We start from the raw sequence: 20,482 nt of genomic DNA on the forward strand, positions 1-20,482 counted from the left end.
GAAGTATAGATAAGCCACCATCAACTAGATGTGGAATCACACCTTCAATCTGGCCATCAGCCTTAGCCCGCTCTATGAGTATAGCCAGAATATCCGCTACAATGTTAAACAACATCGGTGATAACGGATCCCCTTGACGTAACCCCTTTCGTGTTTGGAAATAGTGACCGGTGTCATCATTGACCCGGATTGCGACACTACCACCATACACAAAATCATTTATCAGAGCGCGCCACTCTGGAGAAAAACCTTTCATCCTGAGTGTTTGCTGTAGAAACGACCACTTAACTTTATCATACGCCTTTTCAAAATCTAGTTTCAAAATAACCCCATTTAATTTCTTAGAATGCATCTCATGTACCGTCTCATGCAAGACCGCCACTCCATCAAGGATGTTTCTTCCTTGCATAAAGGCCGTCTGTGATGGCTGGACAACATGATCCGCGACCGTATTAAGTCTAATGGTGGCCACTTTCGTGAAAATCTTGAAACTTACATTTAATAGGCAGATAGGTCTATATTGTTGAATCCTTTCTGCCTCATTAACTTTCGGTAACAAGATTACTTCACCAAAATTTAGACGAAATAATTCTAGTTGTCCAGAGTGTAGGTCACTGAACAAATCTAGAAGGTCCGATTTAATCGTGTCCCAGAAAGTTTGATAAAACTCAGCTGGGAAACCATCAGGACCCGGTGCTTTATTGCATTCCATTTGGAAAACTGCCTTCTGAACCTCTTCCTCAGTATAAGGTGCGGTTAGTAGACCATTTTCCTCAACGGAAACTTGGGGTATATCGGCCGTTAAATCCTCATTAAGAGAGAAAGTACTTTCCTCCGGAGGACCAAACAAGCCTTTATAATAATTAGTAATGTACGATTTGAGCTGCTCATGGCCTTCAATCACCCCTTCATCTTGAGTAAGAGAATGGATACGTTTTTTCCGATGTCTTCCATTGGCTAAAGCATGGAAATATCGCGTATTTGAATCTCCCTCTAAAATGAACTGGGCTTTGGATCGCTGGTACCATTTGAGTTCCTCCTCACGAAGAAGACTCGCCATCTGCGCATTTGATTGATTTTTGAGTTCAATCTCCTGCGTCGACAACGGTCTAACCTCCGCAAAGGCCTCAAGCTCATCAATGACCTTTGATAAGCGAGCCTTCTCTTTTTTAAGAAAACCAGCCGTATGGGCAGCCCAACCACCGAGATGTTTGCGTAATGATCGCATCTTATTGTTCCATCTCAGAATTGGAGAGCTGCCACCGACCGATCTCTCCCAAACCTTCTTAACCATATCATGAAAACCATCCCTATGTAACCAACCAAGTTCAAATTTGAACGGCCGCTTACACACAGGGCGGGGTTCCCCAGTGGTTAGAAGGATGGGGGCATGGTCAGACAGATTTACAATACGTTCTAGTGCACGGACAGACGCCATAGGGTATTTATTTTCCCATTCGGTGTCCATCAACACGCGATCTAGTTTCTCGTAGGTGGGTTCAGGCAAGCTGTTGGCCCAAGTAAACTGTCGACCAGACATGAACACCTCCCTTAAATCAAGACTGTCAATGACAGCATTGAATAGAAAAGGCCAATGTCCATCAAAACGGCCTTTGCTTTTCTCGTGAGGGAATCTCAACAAATTAAAATCGCCTCCGATTAAAATCGGGTAGGGATTATCTTTTGTAAGATTTACCAACTCACGTAAAAAGTCAGCCTTAAAAGCATCCTGAGCGGCACCATACACAGCGACCAAAGTCCACTTGAACCCGTCTGCTTTATTCTGAATGTCGAGTTTAATGTGGTACTCGCCATCAGAACTAGCTAAGACAGTCATGGTATCAATACGGACGCCAAGTAAAATGCCACCGGATCTACCACGGGGTGGGCGAGAAAACCACTAAAAGTTAATTCCGCCTGACAATCGGTCAAGAAAACTTTGTGTGAAATTCCGCCTACCCGTCTCCGATATAGCAATGAAATCTAAATCATAATCTCTACAACCATCGGCAATGTGAGAATGCTTAGCCAAGTCACCAAGACCTCTGCTATTCCGAAACATGCCGTTCACTGAAGAGCAACTTTTTCGGCTTCAGATGACTTACGAGATTGCTCCATCATCACAAGTGTTTGCTTCTTCGCATACTGAAGTTGCTGTCGAAGTTCATCCAGTTCTTGCGACAAGGTATCGTCGACAGGTGCAGTATCAGCAAAAGCTCTCCTCGCGCGAGAAGAAGAAGGCGAAACATTGGAAGGAGCGGAAGATGGAGTATAGTTATCAAATATCAACTGAAATTTAAACAAGACAACATCAAACAACAAGCAAAGACAGAGGTTTCATTAATCTCTTGGAATAATTACAAGGGCATTACAGTGGAGCTAAGGAAGTACGTGTCGCCAAATGACTACTTTGGCGACAAGAGCAAAAGAAACAGAAAGAAAAACAGAGACATGCAACTAGACCTCCGGCCTTGACGAGCCAGGAGTCGACGCTGGTTTAATCCCGAGATAGGCCAAGATCTTCTTTGTGTTGGGCTTGGCTGCCTTAATCAGCGACTTCCACCTTGATTGTTCTATCTGCTCGGTGTCGCCAACTTTCATCCAGTCAATAGTCTGTTGACTGTCAGCAACCAACGCGATAGTGTTCTCAACGGCAACCTTCATATTTTCTTGGCGCATCTTCAGTCCAAGGTCTTCCGGTGAATTGAACATCTTGGCAAGGTTAAGGAAAGTCGCAGGCTCCTCTTTCTTCGGGAAGAAGTAGGGGAACAATGCCAACAATACTGCGTTAGCATTCAACACACCTTCACGAATCTCGAACCCATGAAGCTCCAGATAGGAAAGTGCGTCAAGGAGCGGGTCATCGACAGGATTCGTCAGATCAAAATCCTGGTTTGTTTGGGCTGTCAAGAAAACAAAGCATTAGTCAAAAGACAAGAAACAACGATTCTCATAAAAATAGAAGGGATCAGCAAAATTACTGAAAGTGCGGCGACTTTGAGTTTTCAGGCGCTTGAGGATTCCTTGTTCACGAGAAGCTTGCGCAGCTTTGTGCTCGTTTAAGGCAGATGTAGCATCCTCAAGTTTTTTCTGCAGTTCCTCGACACCAGCAGCTTTTGCCTTGGCTTCATCAGCTTCGGCCTTGGCTTCACTAGCAGCGAGTTCGGCTTTCTTGCGAGCCGCCTCACTTTGCTCAAGTTTTTGAGCAAGTGCGTCGGCACGTTCGTTGGCCTCTGCAAGTTTCTCTGTCGAGATATGAAAAAGAGAGAGAAGAAAGATCAAAAATCGCGACAAAGAACTGGAGCAAAAAGCCAAGGAAAAACGGCAAGCATAGAAGTCGTTACCTTCGGCTCTGTTCGCATATTCACGGTACCCAATAAATTGGGATCCGATGCGGAGAAGCTCTTTGATCATGGGCTGTTCAAGAAGAACACAGCAAGAGAAACATCGGCATGAAAAAGAGCGAGAAGTCGTGAAAAAAGCAAAATAAAAAATATAGATATCGACAAACTTACATCATCTAAGAGCAGAGTCGACGAACTGCCCAACTGAGGGGCAGGTTCAACAATCTTTTCAACCCTTGACCTTTTTGGTGAAGGAGCAAGGGGGCTTGATGGTGGAGTAGTGGTGACAACATTTTGTTGAGGAGGCGAAGATTCTTCTCCTTCAACTAGTGTGTCTGAGGCAAGTACAGTGCGTGACGTGCTCGTTCGAGGAGCTACGTCAACAGTTGGTACTTCTTCCTCGTCATCACTGTTGATTAAAAAATCGGCAGCATAAAAAACAAGACAAGATAAATATTTCGAGTACAAAAAGAGGGAGAAGTAAAGACGACTTACGAGCTGACGAGGGATTCAATATAAGGATCATAAGCTGCCTTCGGATGGGAAGGAACAACTTCTTCAGCCTTAGAGGTGCCAGAATCCTCGGCATCATTCCTTTTCCTTTTGTTCCTTGGGGAAACAGCAGGAGGAAGGGATTGTGTCGATTCACTGGCTTCAGACTCAATTTCTTTTTCACGGGAAGCCGCAGATTTGTGAGAACCCGCGACTTCACTTTCGGGAATAGCAGAACCTTGAGTATCTTCGGCAATGATAGCCTGTTCTTCGACTTCTCCACCCTCAGGAAGAGGAGGAAGGGAAGTCATAGTAGGATGGTTCTATAAAAAAATAGTGACAAATGGAAAATTAAAGAAATGACAATACAATGAGGTGCAGAGAAAGTGCGGAACAAGATAAAAACTCGGGAAGACAAAATACCTCGGGGAGTGGATTGGCGGAGCTGTATGGTTCCACGCGACAAGAGGAAGGAATAGGGTCCTTGCCCATGCGAGAAAGTCTTCGAATCAACTTCTCCAAGTCCTTTGAGGAAAGATCACTGGAGATTCTGTTGGCGTCGTTTTCGCCAGAGTACGTCCAAAGGGGATTTTTGCGAGCCTGAAGAGGCTGCACTCTAATCCTAAGGAAGTAGGCAGTGATTTGAACACCAGACAGCTCTTTGCCTCGAGTGTTTTGAAGCTGATGAATACGAGACATGAGTGCCTCTGTCGCCTTTTTCTCTTCTTCGGAAGCTTCGGCATCCCAGGAGCGGCGACGCTGAATTCTGGCACTTCCGTCGAACGGAATTATGTTGTGTTCAACAGAGTTGGCGCTTTCTTCGTGAATGTAGAGCCACTTTTTGCGCCATCCTTGGACAGAATCAGGAAATTTGACGTCGAAGTAATCGACATCAGTACGGACACAGATAACAACGCCACCTATATTATAAGTGACGTTGTGGGAGCCATTGCGGCGGAGGCAGAAAATGCGTTTCCACAGAGCCCAATTGGGAGGGATTCCGAGGAAGCATTCGCAAAGTGTGATGAAAATAGAAATGTGAAGGATGGAATTGGGGGTCAACTGGTGCAGTTGAATCCCATAAACGAAAAGAAGGCCGCGGAGGAAATCGTGAATTGGGGCCGAAAGGCCGCGGATGAGGTGATCAACAAAACTAACCCGGTACTCCATTGGAGGCTTGGGGTAGCTTTCTTCGCTGGGAAAGCGGATGGCGTCTTCCTTCTTCATGAGGCCAAGCCTCTTCAGCATGTTGATGTCCTGGTTGGAGATTTTAGATCTCTCCCACTCAAGATCCTCGGCGGCCATCTTGGATTCCGGAGTACTGTGGCGAGTGAGTCGCGTGCGCGGTGGCATCATAGGCAATGGGCAGAGCAATGCTCGTAAGTGCGGAAGATCAGAGAGAGTTGGGCGCAGGGGAAGCTTTTGCGAAGAGGAACAGGTGAGCGGCGCAAACGAGGGGATGAACGGAGGTTGAAGAAAGGTTTATATAAGAATCGGGTGAAGTAGTGTGCCGTTGGATGAAGAAATCGTGTGGTGCAAAAGATCTCCTAGATACAAGGGTAAAAAGGTATTTTTACTGAGATAGGCGTTACCGTACGTGCGCCAGAAAAAGCGGAGGACGTGTGTCCCCCACTTGCCCGACGTGTCAACATGGTACAAACAATGGACCCACAAGGCAGAAAAATCAAGACTACTAACAGGGATGAAGCATTTTTCATTAAGGGAAGAATGTCGACAAGAAAAATAAAAAAAAAGATTGGCGACAGGAGGAATTATTAAATACTTCGGGAGCCTTTGATCAAATACAAGTTTTTGCCCAAACGCTCGGGGGCTACTTCGACAAAAAGTAAAATTTCGAGTATGGCAATATAGAAATTGCGGGAGCCTACAACCAAGCACAAGTCCTTGGCTGTAGCCTCGGGGGCTACTCCCATCGGGAGCGCTGTTCGCGCACCCGAGAGATAAAAAAAAAAGAAGAAGAAAGAGATCATATTGGGAAATAATGACAATATAGCGACAAGGTGGACTAAAATGTTGAGCCTACAACCAAGCACAAGTTCTTGGTTGTAGCCTCGGGGGCTACTCCCATCGGGAACGCTATTCGCGTGCCCGATGGAATTAACAAAGGAAAAATAGAAAAGCAAGAGAGTATATTTCGAGTTATAATTAACTCTACATATACTCCCATCGGGAGAGCAATATAAGTCATATTTGACTCGATAAAATGTGCCATTCCAACAGCCGGAAAAGCACTCGACAATATATTCTCAGAACGCCGAAGTTGCGATCAATTTCTGAATGCCGCAAATTTGCAAAGGTAAGACCCCAGATCCGTTCTGCTGGGCGTGGCATCGCCGAAGACTGCGCTCATATTTTTATCCGTATCAACAGATACGAAGAAAAATCCTAACGGACGCGTTAGGTACCCGATAAATTTGACTGGGACTCGACAGAATGGTAAGACCTTAAGCGGCACCTGTCGAAGTTTACACCAGTATCCCGAGATCATGTCCAGGGACGTGATTTTGAAGTAGGTTTTTGCGGATTGCCACTAGAGCAGTTAACTAGTACCTGATCCGTCAGATGAACTAGCCCCAACTACCATTATCCCTGTACAATATAGAATTTTATGTGAAGAAATATAAAAAAAGTTAAAGCTTTCGAGTAAAAATAAACAGTGGAGATTTTCCCTGATTCTACGATTCAAGCAAAATCTCGGGGGCTACTGACATAGGCATCCCAAATGGGCCTGCCGAAGATAGTACCCGGGGTTTACTGAAGGCCCACTACCCGAAGAATAAGAAGATTCGGGAGCCCAAGATATACCAAGGAAAGTCAAGAGTTGTAATAGGAAGTGTTATTTGTAATCTGGCGGGATGAGTTAGAAACCGTCCCGGATTCTGTAACTTGTATAGCACGAATCCCTCGGCTCCACCTCCTATATAAAGGGGGAGCCGAGGGACGAAGAAATAATCGAATCATTGTCTACAAACCCTAGTTTTCATAATCGTCGAGTACTTTTCGGCTGAAACCTTCGAGATCTACTTACCCTCTACTTCCAACTAAACCCTAGCCTACAATCCATAGGCATTGACAAGTTGATACCTTGTCAATTATAAATCAATGCAACAGAGTGACTTAATCATCCCTATAGAGAACCTTTCAATTGAGAGAGGGGAATCAGTGTCCTGCACTTGAACAACACTGGAGTAACAACAAAGCACAACATTGACCGAAAATGACAGTACCATAAGTGATATGTGTTGTTTGAGTTCTCTACTTCTTCGTGGTGTCAGCTGAAATCTGGATGACAAAAGAAGCATATGTAACAAGCCTACAATGTGTGTGTCATGTTGTAGGCCAGATTAGATAATTACTATGCCGTCCAAAGGATGAGCATACTTTTGGTGAATCAGTTGGAGTAGTTGAAAATTATTGGATTTGGTCTTTTCTACTACCAAATTTTGTATGTGTTCTAATTGATGCTCTATATTTTTCTCTCTCAATATCTCAAGGCAGGGAAGGCCAAGTGATGCCCAAGGAGGTGATACAGTGATGTTGTTTGTGTTGAAAGTAACATCAGTTAGAAACTATGGATGTTGCTGCTGCATGTTGTATCAATTTTATTTGTGTGTCGGCAGTTCTTTGTCAATGATATGTATGCGTTTTTCTATTCTTAGGGTTTGGGTAGCTGAGATTATGGTGAAAAAGAAACATCAAATAGATAATTTCAATACTTCATATATCAATGTATATATGGCATATATCTTTCATGTATCCCCTTATGTAGAGCCATTGACCGAAAGTGACAGTACCGTAAGTGATATGTGTTGTTTGAGTTCTCTACTCCGTGGTGTCAGCTGAAATCTGGATGACAAAAGAAGCATATGCAGCAAGCCTACAATGTGTGTGTGTGTGTGTCATGCTGTAGGCCAGATTAGATAATTACTATACCGTCCAAATTAAGGATGAGCATATTTTTGGTGAATAAGTTCGAGTAGTTCAAAATTATTGGATTTAGTCTTTTCTACTAATTTTTGTATGTGTTCTGATTGATTCTCTATATTTTTCTCTGTCAATATCTGAAGGCAGGGAAGGCCAAATGATGCCCAAGGAGGTGATACAGTAATGTTGTCTGTGTTGTCCAGAAAGTAACATATGTTAGAAATTATGGATGTTGCTGCTGCATGTTGTATCAATTTTGTTTGTGTCTCGGCAGTTCTTTGTCAATGATATGTATGCGTTTTTCCTATTCTCAGGGTTTGGGTAGCAAAGATTATGGTGAAAAAGAAACATCAAATAGATAATTTCAGTACTTCATATATCAATGTATATATGGCATATATCTTCCATGCACTATCCCCTTATGTAGAGCACCCTTGGGTGAGAATATAATTATGGTCTCAGTAATAATAAATTATGGAGGATAAATTTGAAATATCCATTTGCTGTTGTCACTATCAAACAAATTATCTCCTTTGTCCAGAGGATAGTCGGTTGTCATCCTTTGGGTCAACTGAGATGATGAGCCTGTTATTGCAATGTTTGTGGTTGCGGGCATTGTCGTTTATCAATTCTGAGGTAAACCAAATGCACATGTCATACTGTAAGCTTTTTTGTCTGTCTTCCCTATACGAGATACTTGCAGAAGCTATGTTAGATCTTGATGTAAGACATAACTAACTACTGTAAAAACTTGCAAAGATTGTAAAAATTAGTTTCATACCTCAACATCTCACCAATCTATAAAAATCCTTCTAGATATTCATTAGAGTTTCCACGACGGAATGACAAGATTGGCACGGCGTGCCGCCGTGCCTGACCCTGTCTAGTAGCCTTAAAGTGGAGTTTGGTCCACGTCCCTCATCTATCCAAGAGCACATTTCCTGATATGGATATCTATGTCTGGTACACTAGGACAACCATTGATATGATGATTAAGTCTAAGGTTGTACCAGTATTTTATCATAGTTGTTATTAGGAAATAATAATGTAGCCAGGTTATGTGGTGGGCCATTAGGATTTAAATTAGTGTTTGTTTGACTTGGGCCTGTTCGAGTCAAACTAGGTTAGGCCCAATAGGGCTGGGCGGCCACCTCTCCCTCATATAAGGAGATGGTGCGGCTTAGGGTTTAGTAGATTAGATTGAATCCAGAACATGTAGAACTTCGAGTTCATACTATCACTGCCCCTATGGGATTGGCGTGCGTGACGACGTCTTGGACGTTCCGTCCAGTTATCCAATAAAGGTGTGAGAGTTCTTGAGTTGTCAAGAGTAATCATGGGTGCTTGGGTATCCTTGAATCTGTTAAGGGAGTTCAAGATCTATCGGTCCTATGGATCATCAAGGTGCATTGTGAAAGATCGGGAAATCAGTCCTTATTCCCTTCAAACTTCGTCACCCCGGGTGAGACGAACCCCCAAATGTTTATATAGATACAAATCCACATAGCTCTCGCATCTCCGACCGAGAGGGCACTTCCGAGGGCGAACTTCGCTCGCCCCAATAGCCATCGAGTTCATGGTTGATGCGGGGCATGACAACTCAACCCGTTGTCGTCATGTGTAGTGCTCCGACTTGGACGCTCCTAGGTGGGGGTACACGGACATGTACTCATCCTTCTCGACGCTCGACTTTTTTTTTTTTTTTTTTTTTTTGAGGAGGATCCGACACATATATTCAGACAGCTCGTCACACTTTTACAAAAAGGTCCAAAGGAAAACAGAAAAACAAAGAGGACCCCAAAAAGTGCAAAGAGCACCCTGAGCTATCGAAGAAGACACAGACGGATCCCAGACGATCCCCAAGCACCTAGGCGACGGCGACGCCGCCGTACCTCCAACCGCCGGGAAGAGGGCGCCGCTCCAGCATGTAGAAGGTCGCAGAAGCCGTCCGCCGCCAAGCGACGGAACCGAAACTCGATGAACGAGTACGACCACGGCAGCTGCTCCCCGCATCCGCCAAACATCCAGCCGGCTCCGCTCCGCCTAGGTCCACCACCACCACCCCCGCACCACCTCCAGGCGCCGCTCCCCACGCCTCCACGGCCGGCCGGAGCAACCACGAAGAGGACCACCACAAACAGCAGCAACAAAAGCAGATCAGCACCGCCCACCCACTCCTCCCCTCTCCACCACGGACGGCCAGAGGACCAGAGAAGGAAGATGTGACCTGACGAACCACCTCCACAGCCTCTCCGGCGAGAACACCGGAACGGGGAACAGAGGGGGAGGACAAAAGCTCAACCACCGCCGCCATCGCCACCGTCTCGATGCCGACGCGAGCCACACACACACCTACACCTACACCTAGACTATACACGCACGGCAGCCTCCGGAGCTCCCCCCTACCTCACAGCGCCTGAACGGCGGCCGGAGGCAGAGGGGAGCGGCGGATTCGCCGGCGGGAGCAGAGCACGCGCGGTCGCCTCCTTTTCCGCCTCTCCTCAACAGTAGCGAGCGGATAAGAACGTGCCCTCTCGACGCTCGACTTTGATCTAAGATATGCCGCATGTTAGGCGAGTCCTCATCTAGTCGACTCGAGCGGTTGTGGTCATCGTCAACCATGTACATCGACAATATATCATGTGGTCATTGATAAGCCACTTTTTTGCTATTGGTCGTCGTCTGGCAGCTCATGATCCGTCGGTGCTAGTGGTGCTAGTGTCCTCGTACTTGCGAGAAGAGAACCAGCGTTACACCCAAAGAGAGAGCTCTAAGGATAGATAAGTGAGAGAAAAAATGTCAGGATATATAAGCACGAGATCTAGTTTTAAGGATCTTGTCTTGATCAATTTAGTAGTGAAAATGGTCTTAAAAACGGGTTTATCGTTCGATAGACAAAACATTTCAATTTTGTCAGGTAGGCTGATATGAGGGTCCCACTTGTCAGGTAGGCTGTCAAATTAACTAATCTGGATACTTTGGTACAGTGCAACAGGTTATCCAAGATTTTGTGGTTTTGCGCAAAAAATGCGTTGACTTGTAATTTCTTACAACAACTGGACCAAGACTTGGTGTTTTGCGCAATTCATTCTTTTGCCCCATACTCCTGTTACACTACAATCTATTACCCTTAATTTTGTCTATTACCCTTAATTTTGTTTGGTTCATCTTCCCCAGAAACAAATACCGTGTAAATGAATTCCATGTTTAGTCAAATCTAGACCTGGCGTGCTGAATTGGCCATGTCAGTGCGGAGAGGTGCTGCAGTCTGTCTCCCAGAACCCGCAATGCACGCCACCTTAAACTCGCCGGTTCACGTCACCATTACTGCAGAGCACCAACCTCCTCAGCTCTTTCCTCCTACGAGCTCCCAGCATCGGAGAGTCCTGCCGCACAACACCACTCCACCCACCGTCAAGCAAGATGCTGCCTGCCTTACTGCCGGAGGGAGCTACGGCGTTGGAGATTCACAGCGACGCCGACCGCCCGGAGCTCGTCAACTCTTTCGCGGGCCTCGGGGTCGCTCCTGCCGCCACCGCGGAGCACCTGGTCTTTCGGAGGTCTTTGAGGCGCCGCAGGGGACGCCCGGAGCGCGAGCGAGTTACGATGCGCATGAACATGCCGGAGGATGCCATCTACGAGCAGCGCTTCGCGTACGCGCACATCACCCCGGCGACGGCTCCGTGCCGCGCGGAGCCGGGGGCCTTCGTCCGCCTCGTCTTCCGCACCCTCGCCCTCGACCTGCCCCAGACGTTCGAGCTCTTCCCCACAGACGGCGACGGCGACGTCGCCCTGCGCTTCCGCACGCCGGCCGAGCGGGAGGCGGCCATGTGCAGGCAGCCGTTCGAGCTGGACGGCGCCACGGTGAGGCTCTCGAGGGACGAGGACGAGATAGAGGTCCCTGACGTGCCCGACCACCGGCACCGGTACATGGTCCACGCCGCGCTGCACGAGTACCCCATCGAGCAGCGGACGGCCAAGGACATCGAGAAGCACTGCCGCCGCTTCGGGATCCTGCGCGAGATCGACCCGGCCTGCTTCGCCAGACCCGACCTCGCCACGGTCCGCGTCATCCTCCAGCTGGAGCATCCTCGAGAAACCCCCCACGAAATCGTCATCGAGTACTTCGATGGCACCACCAGCCGCATCCCTGTGACGATCTGCAGGGTTTGGGACTGCTCCGAGTCCTACGATGCCACTGGACGGTACGTGCCTCTCTTCCAGGACCCTGCTGCGGCAGCCTGATGGATCTGTTTGCTTGTGGGCTGCTATCATGCCAAGATCTGCTTAATGTCAGGAATTAGAATGAAGTAATTCAGGTCATAGCTGGCTTAATTTGTTTCGGTAATGTTACTTCTCTGTAGCTGGTGCTAGGCTACTGAGTCAGTATGTGTTAGAGCATCCCCACTCGTTGGCGCTCCCCGCCCAAATCCGGCGAAATTTTCGTCCGGATTGGAGGAAGATTTGGCGTGGGGAGGAGTAGTTTCCCAGCCGCGTGCCCAGGCGAAGACGACGATGCGAGTTTGAAAAACGAAAACTTGATAAACTTCGGCTAAATTCGGGCAAATATAGACTAAATTTAATGATATTTAGACTAAAACGGGCGGAGTTAATACATAGAGGCCGAATTCGACTATATTTCGAATTCGGCTAGGGGAATTCGGCTAGGTCATCCGCGCCTCCTCGATGGCGACGTCGAGGGCGTGGCCATGAGGCGGCGGCGGGATTGGTACGCCGCCAGCACTAAGCCGCCACCCGCCGCCGGGAGGCCTCGTGTCCGGCGGGCAGGGGTACCCCGCCTGGTGGAGGAGGTGCCCCTCCCACGCGTGGAGCGACCGGCGGGGGAAGCCGTTGTTGGCTGCGCCGTCGTCGTCGTAGAACGCCATCGGGAGAGTAGAGGGAGAGTGGAGGGAGAGTGGAGCACGGGGTACGCCTCGCGGCGAGCGGACCGGCGTATATAGGCGCGGCTGGCGCTGGTGATTAATGCCGCGTGGAATGTGACGCGTCCGCGGCGAGCTGACCGGCGGCAGCCTTTAGTGCGCGCGGAAGACGATGCGTGCGCGGAAGACGACGACATTAACTCGCCGCGTGGCCGGCGAATGCAGACCGGCGGCAGGCTTTTACAGCGCGCGGAAGACGATGCGATGAGGACGACGATTGGTTTCTCTCGCCGACAAGTTGGGGCCACCAGACGCGCGGGAAGTTTCCTCGGTGTTTCCCGCGCTTTCGTTTCGTCCGGAGTCCCCGAGCGCTCCCCGGGGGGCCGGGGATGGTGTGGGATCGCCGGATGAATTTAGGCTCAAATCCGGACGAAAACGAGTAACCGGGGGCGCGACTGGGCCAAATTACGCCATCCGGATGGAAAAAACGTCGTTCGGGGGCCTCGTCGGGGAGACGAGTGGAGATGCTCTTAGTACCATGTGTTCGTACTAACCCCGGATTACTGGATGTTACAAGTTAGAACTCACGAACTGCTAGCTAGCTGTACGGTTTCACTAATATAACTGCGTTGTAAATTCTGAGATTGATGCTTATTGCACCATCAATGCTGCTCTCACTGTCACGTTCTAGCTAAATATTGCCTCTTACAGTACTTTAATTCCAGTCCTGAATGTTGGGTGCAACCTTGAATCACCCGTATGATCTGTTTCCGTAACCGTGGCCAATAATCTGGCACCAGTTCAGACGCCTTGATTCTGAAATCTCATTCTGTTTATACTGTTATAAAATATCCCGAGAAGAGGCTGCTGAATCCTCACCACGTATTCTGCACTATGCCAAGATGGTGCTTGTTGTTATATAGGTTCAGAATACAAGCGAAACGATTCGGCAAATGAAAATAACGGTGTCCTCTAGCCAATTTTCCCATATGTGAACGGCATTGACTGAAAACAGAAAAACTAAGGACATCAATTACAATCCGGCTCTAAAAAAACTCTGCAATTACAAGCCATATCAAAAATGACAGCAGTCGCACTAGAGAAGAGACATCATGAGGCCCTCGCTGCTGATCTGAGACTTCCCTGAAGCACTTCTCCACCGCTGTTGTGCCCTTGCCAGGGTAGCCATGGCTGCAAGAAAATAGCAAACTGGCAGATGATTTGTGCATGCAGAGCCAATATGAGAACCCAAACATAGCATGCAGGACCAAAATCATATTTGTTTGATAAACTGGGCAACACTAGAACATGTTTTAATGCATTATGAAACTTTGCTTCCCAGCGAACAGCGCAAGGTAAGATAGATATATAATTTACATTCCAAGTTTATGGTCAACTCCATTTACAATATTTGGATGACGATAGAGAAAACTGAACCAAGTCTTACAAGCCATCTCAATTGTGTTTACAAAGCAGCTCAAAAATAGAAAGTAAAAGCCTTCAAGGAACCTCATTGCTCATGAGGCCCTGGCCACCTTCAGTAATTATGACCTCTCATAAAAAAACCTGGAAAAGGAACATTAAACGATTTCTTGATTGAATGGATGAAGAGCAATCAATCTGAAGAGAAAATATCTCACCACCCTAGAATAAAAAACATGATAATCACCCGACCAACTTTATCTTTGTCAAGAGTGCCTCCTGGCTTAGTCTGGAAATACCCATTCTAAAGCTCCATAGCATTCAGGTGGCAATCCCAGGTCAGGATACGTGCAATTTTAGAAGTACATGACTGTGTAGTGAACACGTCTTCTCACACAGTTTGGTTGTTTGTAAATTGGAACTGAGTAGTAAACACGATGCAACCATCAGAATGTTTTTAGCTAAGAATGCATATTGACGAGGCAGGAACACTGATTGGTTGATCGTATTGCATATGAAGTAAAAGAATGCTCCCAAAAAGTTCTAACCTGAGAAAGAAGTGCAGACCACTGTTGTCCTCAGCCCCACAAGCCACAACCAATCAAATAATCTCTCTTAAGAAAATACAGTTCACTATAGCGAAACTGATGTAGCAACTTTCACTTTGTAACGATTTGGTTCTTTGGACAGCCAGACCTAAGCAATATTTCGCCACCTGCAGCAAAGAGGATTTAATGAACACAAAAGTCTATGCATTTTACCTACCTTTTTCAAACAAAGGCACTGGCACGGATGCCAGTAATGTGATGCAGATTTCTCAAAACGAACATAGACCTCCTAGCATATAAAGACGAAATAAAACAACTTTCTGCAAGGAGTTTCAGAAACGCTCAGTGTAACTTTAAGAGGATTTTGCATCAGCAGCTCAGAGTCTGAAATCAACAGCCTTGAACAAGAAGTGGTAGTCCTTGTTGGCGAGCATTGTATATTATATTGCCTAAAAGTGTGTATATATTTAAGCCAGTATACCTTGCTCCTAGAATCAAGTCACTGGTAAACCAGCTTTGTAAGAACACTGAAACTATGCACTCATGGTTTTCACTGAACATCTATGCCAAAATAAAATTTAGAGAAGAAATTAATGTACTTTAGATATGTTTGGTGAGATGTGTTCCAAGGAACTGGTGGATTTAGTAGACCAAAATGCAACTGCTTAGAATGAGCTTATATGAATATGAAATTTATGCTTGCTCATCAGGGCTGTGCACAAACAACAATCAAGTGCTTTAGATAGCATACTAGTTCTGGCTAGTTTTCTAGTTACAAATTTCCTTAATTGCATTGAAACAATCAAAAATTCAGTTTTAGGTTTCAATGTAGTTGAGAAATTCAGGTTCCGCCTTCAGGCAGATCAAAATACACGATCGCATGATAATTTATTGCAAAATTAGATAATAAATTGCAACACCTTGTGTACATAAAGAATGGTAACTATCTTTGCATTATCGTGCCCGAACCTGCTTAGGGACAGTTTGGATTGGGGATATTTCAAACTAGAGTTTTCGAACCTGCTTAGAGTTTTGGCAAAAAAACAAGTTACAATAGAATGTAACATTTATTAGCTCAAAATAGTTAAATGACCAAGAAAAGTTTTCACGACGAAATTTCAATTAACCTTATTTTCATATATGTTTGAAGAAATTTCAATATAATTTTTAAATTTGCATCATTTGGTTGGAGCTAGCGTGTGAGCTGATACATTCAGCAGATTACCTCATGCTCAAATGTTACCCTCATGAGATACATGGACATAAAACAGTCCTAAAATAGCTGAGCTGTGATCGATGGACGGCAAAAAACTCTAGGACATGAAAGTCTCTTTGCTGTCAGAATTTTGGATATTTTAACTACTTACCCTTTAGCCAAACAACTCTCTGATATTCTTTGATGTTGTCTGAAAACCTTGACTTAAGCAAAAGAATCATCGATAAATGGTAACACTATTTGCAGGATTTTCATGGGTTCGCTTTTACTACCTTCCGCCCTATAGGAGTACTATGTAGCAGCTATACTTATTCGGTTGCGATCAGCGACTATGTATGGAGAACCGTAGAGAAATACACCAATGTTAATTGACTTCCTTCTGCAAGCGATTTCAAGTTCTAAACATGTTAGTTGCCTCTCTGTAACTCTAAAATTCATAGCAGGCCTCCATTTCAAAAGAAAACCGTGCAAGATTACAGTTAAAATGTAGCTTCCACCACCTACTAATAAGCCCCCAAACAAGCTACAACATTAATCATACATCACCTTCCCCTAAAGTTTCCATCAACATCCTCCTAACATTGCATACTAACACTGAATTAAGGGGTAGATTCAGAGAGCTAAGAAACTAAGCCGGCGATGGCTTTTTAAGAACCTTGCCTAACGCCTACATAAAACTAAGGATATATAATTATATATATAGATTGCAGACAGAATTAACAAAAGCCAACTTGTTAGAGCTTCAAATCCATCAAGCGGGGGCAACCAGTGGCTGGAACAGACGCACATACTGTCCCTTGGCGTCGTAGGAGTGTGACTGGTGCCAGACACTGAGAATCTCGACGGGGACGACGCTGATGGAGCCATCGCGGTACTCGATCCGGAGTTGGTGGGGGATCTCGGCAGGGTCATGGAGCTGAAGGACGACATGGACGGTGGCGAGATCGGGCGCCGCGAAGCAGGCCGGGTCGATCTCGCGCAGATGGCCTAAGGCTGTGCAGTTGCCCTCGATCTTCTTCTTGGTGCGCTCCTCGACGGGGTAGTCATGGAGGGCGACGTGGACGAGGTAGTCGTGCGAGACCTTCCGGACGTCGGGGGTCTCGTCCTCTCGCATGAGCTTCACCGTGGCGCCGTCGAGCACGAACGGCTGCCGGCCCATGGCCGCCTCGCGGTCGTGGGGCGTGCGGAAGCGCAGCATGGCGTCGGCGCCGTGGTCGGGGTGGAGGAGCTCGAAGGTCTGCGGCAGGTCGAGGGCGAGAGTGCGGAAGACGAGGCGGATGAAGGGGCCCGGCTCGGCGCGGGCCGGGGTGATGTAGGCGTACGCGAAGCGCCGGGAGTAGTACTCCATCTCGGGATCGGAGGGGAAGTCCAGGTACGCATGGATGGAGGCTTCGCGTCCCTTGAGTCTCTCCGGCGGGAGGAAGACCGCAGTGGCGGCCGGAGGGCCCCAGTAGGACGGGCGGGTGACGAAGTTCGGGCGATTGGAGGGGACCTCCAGCGCCGCCGCCCCATCCGGCATGGTGCGGTGGGTGCCGGCCGCCGGCATCTTGGTGATCTAGTAGATGACGGACGCAAACCACACTTCGGTGGAATCGGGAAGAAAATGGGAATGGTATTTTTTTTCCGCTGGGTTTCGATCGGAGTGGATTGGATCACAGCAAGCATACAGCTCTCCTATGCCATTCCATGTTTGACTCCCTACAGAAGGTCAGAGGAAGAAAAGGAGTAAGAAAGTACTATAATAAATTCATAGTCCAAATATTTGTGAATATTCGTTTTTAGGCTTAGCTTTGACCATATTATGTGATGTAAAAGTTATCCCTAAGTCCATAAAAAGATATCAAAGATTTGTCTGAATTCAGATGTACCTATCCACTAAAAAGTCTCTAGATACATTCAAATTTAGACAAACATTCGACATCTAATTATGGTCAGAGGTAGTACTAATAAATTCGTATTCAATAAAAGTTAGTGTAACAAAAAATAAGTTGTATAATTTTTGTGATATTTTTCTCCTATATTGTTGATGAAAATTATGATCAAAGTTGAAACATGTAAAATTAGAATGTCATGTAATTGGTTATAAAATAAAATGCCATGCAATTGTTGGCAGAGTAGCAATTTTCTTACTCCCATGTAAAAAAAGGCTAAAAAGGAAAGGGTATAACTTCCTAAAAAGGGACTAAAAAGGACCTGAGAGTATTGTTTCACTTTACCGCATAGAAATCTCATAATGGAGAAATTAAATGTGTCATGCCATCAACTTAAACATTACAAAATGTCATATCATTAATATTTAGGTTGGTCTTTGTACGGAGTATTACACTGGATTAGAGTTATCCATCCCATTATCCAACCTGCTTTCTTATTTTAATGTTTGTTCGAATCACTTTTACCAACTTTTGTGGACTCCGTACAAGAACATTGTTGTTGATTATAAAATAAATGCAACACAGGTACATACATTGGTGATCTTTCTCGATTGAGGTACATACATTGGGTGAAACTACGTTAGTGTATATTACTTAAAATTCTTTGTTTGACAGAATTTGTGAATCTTTACATCATACCCTTGAATTGAAGGTGTCGGTTATAGTGTAACCCTAGGTGGCAACACAAATCCTAGGTGGCAACATGCTGCCCAACTCTAACAAATTGAAGGGAAACAGGTCGGTTTGGATTGGGGTGATGGGGACAATGGTTTCATGGCGCCCGAGATGACTCAACATGTCACAAATTCGTAACCACAACCCCCAACGATCTCAAGAAATATTTTCAACACGAGGAACCGAAGACATTGGGTTGTGTTTGGTTAGTGTACATGTAATTTGGTCATGTCTCGCAATAGCAAATTTACGTCTCTAGTTTCTTACCTTTTTCCAAGTAAATGGAACGAAGAGTGCATTTCAGTTATAATAAGTTGCGTACATCAGTTTATAAAGGAATAATGGAGGCAAGACCCCAAAACTTCAACGATATGACCTAGAGGCTATCCCCGAATGAATAAACTGCTAGAGAGATGAAAACCAATGTTTGGAAATGTATAGAAACCCTACCCACATCCGCGTAAGACTTTTGGTGTTGCGTTGCAACTCGCCTAGTTCTTCTTTCTCCAAGGCAAGGCCCGTACCAGGGGTTTAAGTTTCCCGAGCACTTTTCCCCCTCCTCCCAGGTCGCCACGCACGGGTGACTCCGGAGGCGTCCCTCCAAACCATAGAGGCCACCGTCTGGATCTCCTCCTCCAGCCGCTGCCGCCGCCAGTGCCGGTGGTGGCAGCCACGCCCGGCCGTCGAAGATGGTGGGTGAGGGCGGGCGCGCCCCAACGGGCCCCCATACATGCGGAGGTGGGGCGTCATGGGCGGCGCGGCTGGCGAGTGCGGTCGGCGTCGCGGGGCTTCGCGGGCCTCTGCGACGCATGGTTGGGGATCGGGAGGTGTGGTAGCGCGGCGTTCGGGCGGAGCCCGGCGAGGTCTCTAGCGGAGAGTAGGGGGCGGAGTGGAACGACGGCGGTGTCGGGAGGCGACAGGGCGCGGTCGGTGCTAGAGGCGGAGGCGCGGAGAATCTCGGCTAGGGAGAGCCCTCGGAGAGCAGAGGTACGCCGCCTCAAGCCTGGTGCTGTCTGGCGTCGCCCAACGGCGGGGAGCAGAAGCTGGAGTTGCGGGCATGGTCTTGGCTTCCAGGCCCAATCTGGGCCTATTGGGCTGGGGTGATCTGCACGTGGGTTGGCGCCTAGAGTTGGTGAGGACCGCTGCATGCAACGTTTGCTCATGCCGGAGGGGAGTGTGGTGGTTGCGGTGCCTGGCCGAGCTGGAGGTGGAGGTGGTGATGGAGGTTGACAGGATCCTCGGCTTTGCGGGTGTGTCTGAGTGGTCTACAGTTTTTTGCGACTTCATCGTCGAGGCGTTGTGGCGGCAGCGGTGCGAGGCTCCAAGGGGGTCTGCCCCATTCTCTGGGTGTTTCGGAGATGTTCGATGATTCGGACGATCCTGACCGGCTTGGGTCGGGCCAGTGGAGATGACGCCCGCGGGTGTCGTTCCCCTCCTTGGAGGCGTCGCCGTGGAGTGTCGGCATCTCCCTACCCTGCTGGAGTTGGTTGTCTTCGGGCGAAAGCCTCGATCCTGTGCGGATTGGCATGATGGCGGCCTCTGCGATGTCATGACGTAGTTGGGAGCTTCGTGCTTGAAGACACGGCGCAGAGGTCCTTTGCGGCTTTAATCTAGTGACGCAGCGGTCCACGGCAGTTCTTCAGGGCGCTATGCATTTCACTGTTGGCATGTTCGTGAGGACGGCTTCTAGGGTCCGACCAAGTCCCGCCTTTGCTCTCCTTCGGATGGTGCGTTGACAAGGAAGGTCTTTTTGGAGTTGTTCTTCTTTGGAGGTGCCGGCGTCGGTCTTGTTTGGTCTATAGCCGGTGTCGAGTAGGGTTACGCTCATTGCTTGTAGCGAGCGGTGCCGTTCTTGTACTCAAACCTCTGCCTTCTATAAAGATATGGCACGCCTTTGACGTACTCTCGAGAAAAAAAAAGTTTCCGAGCAACACAGGGGATGTTGTGGTTTTTAGTTGTCTGACCACTACACTTCTCCATGTACTATACATGCAAATTTCAGCATTGAGCCAGTTAGGATGTTCAGTTG

General features: G+C 47.2%; 1 protein-coding gene across 3 annotated transcripts; it reads right to left on the reverse strand.

Moving 5' to 3' along the window:
* Positions 1 to 13,471: 13,471 nt before the first annotated feature.
* On the reverse strand, positions 13,472 to 17,524 carry LOC127292224 (uncharacterized). 3 transcript variants are annotated; one of them, XR_007845044.1, is made up of 3 exons: positions 16,635 to 17,524; positions 14,632 to 14,798; positions 13,472 to 13,852 (listed from the first exon to the last, which is right to left on the reverse strand). XR_007845044.1 is itself a non-coding variant. In XM_051321577.1 (2 exons), exons 1-2 carry the CDS (start codon positions 17,391 to 17,393, stop codon positions 14,780 to 14,782), a joined length of 774 nt encoding a protein of 257 aa, XP_051177537.1. In that variant the 5' UTR covers positions 17,394 to 17,522; the 3' UTR covers positions 13,472 to 14,779. The 3 variants fall into 3 exon arrangements, 1 of the variants encoding a protein (XP_051177537.1); XR_007845045.1 differs by having other exon boundaries at positions 13,472 to 14,227; XM_051321577.1 differs by having other exon boundaries at positions 13,472 to 14,798; positions 16,639 to 17,522.
* Between the last annotated feature and the right edge of the window lie 2,958 nt (positions 17,525 to 20,482).

This window comes from Lolium perenne, chromosome 4, assembly GCF_019359855.2.
Source record: "Lolium perenne isolate Kyuss_39 chromosome 4, Kyuss_2.0, whole genome shotgun sequence".
NCBI lineage: Eukaryota > Viridiplantae > Streptophyta > Magnoliopsida > Poales > Poaceae > Lolium > Lolium perenne.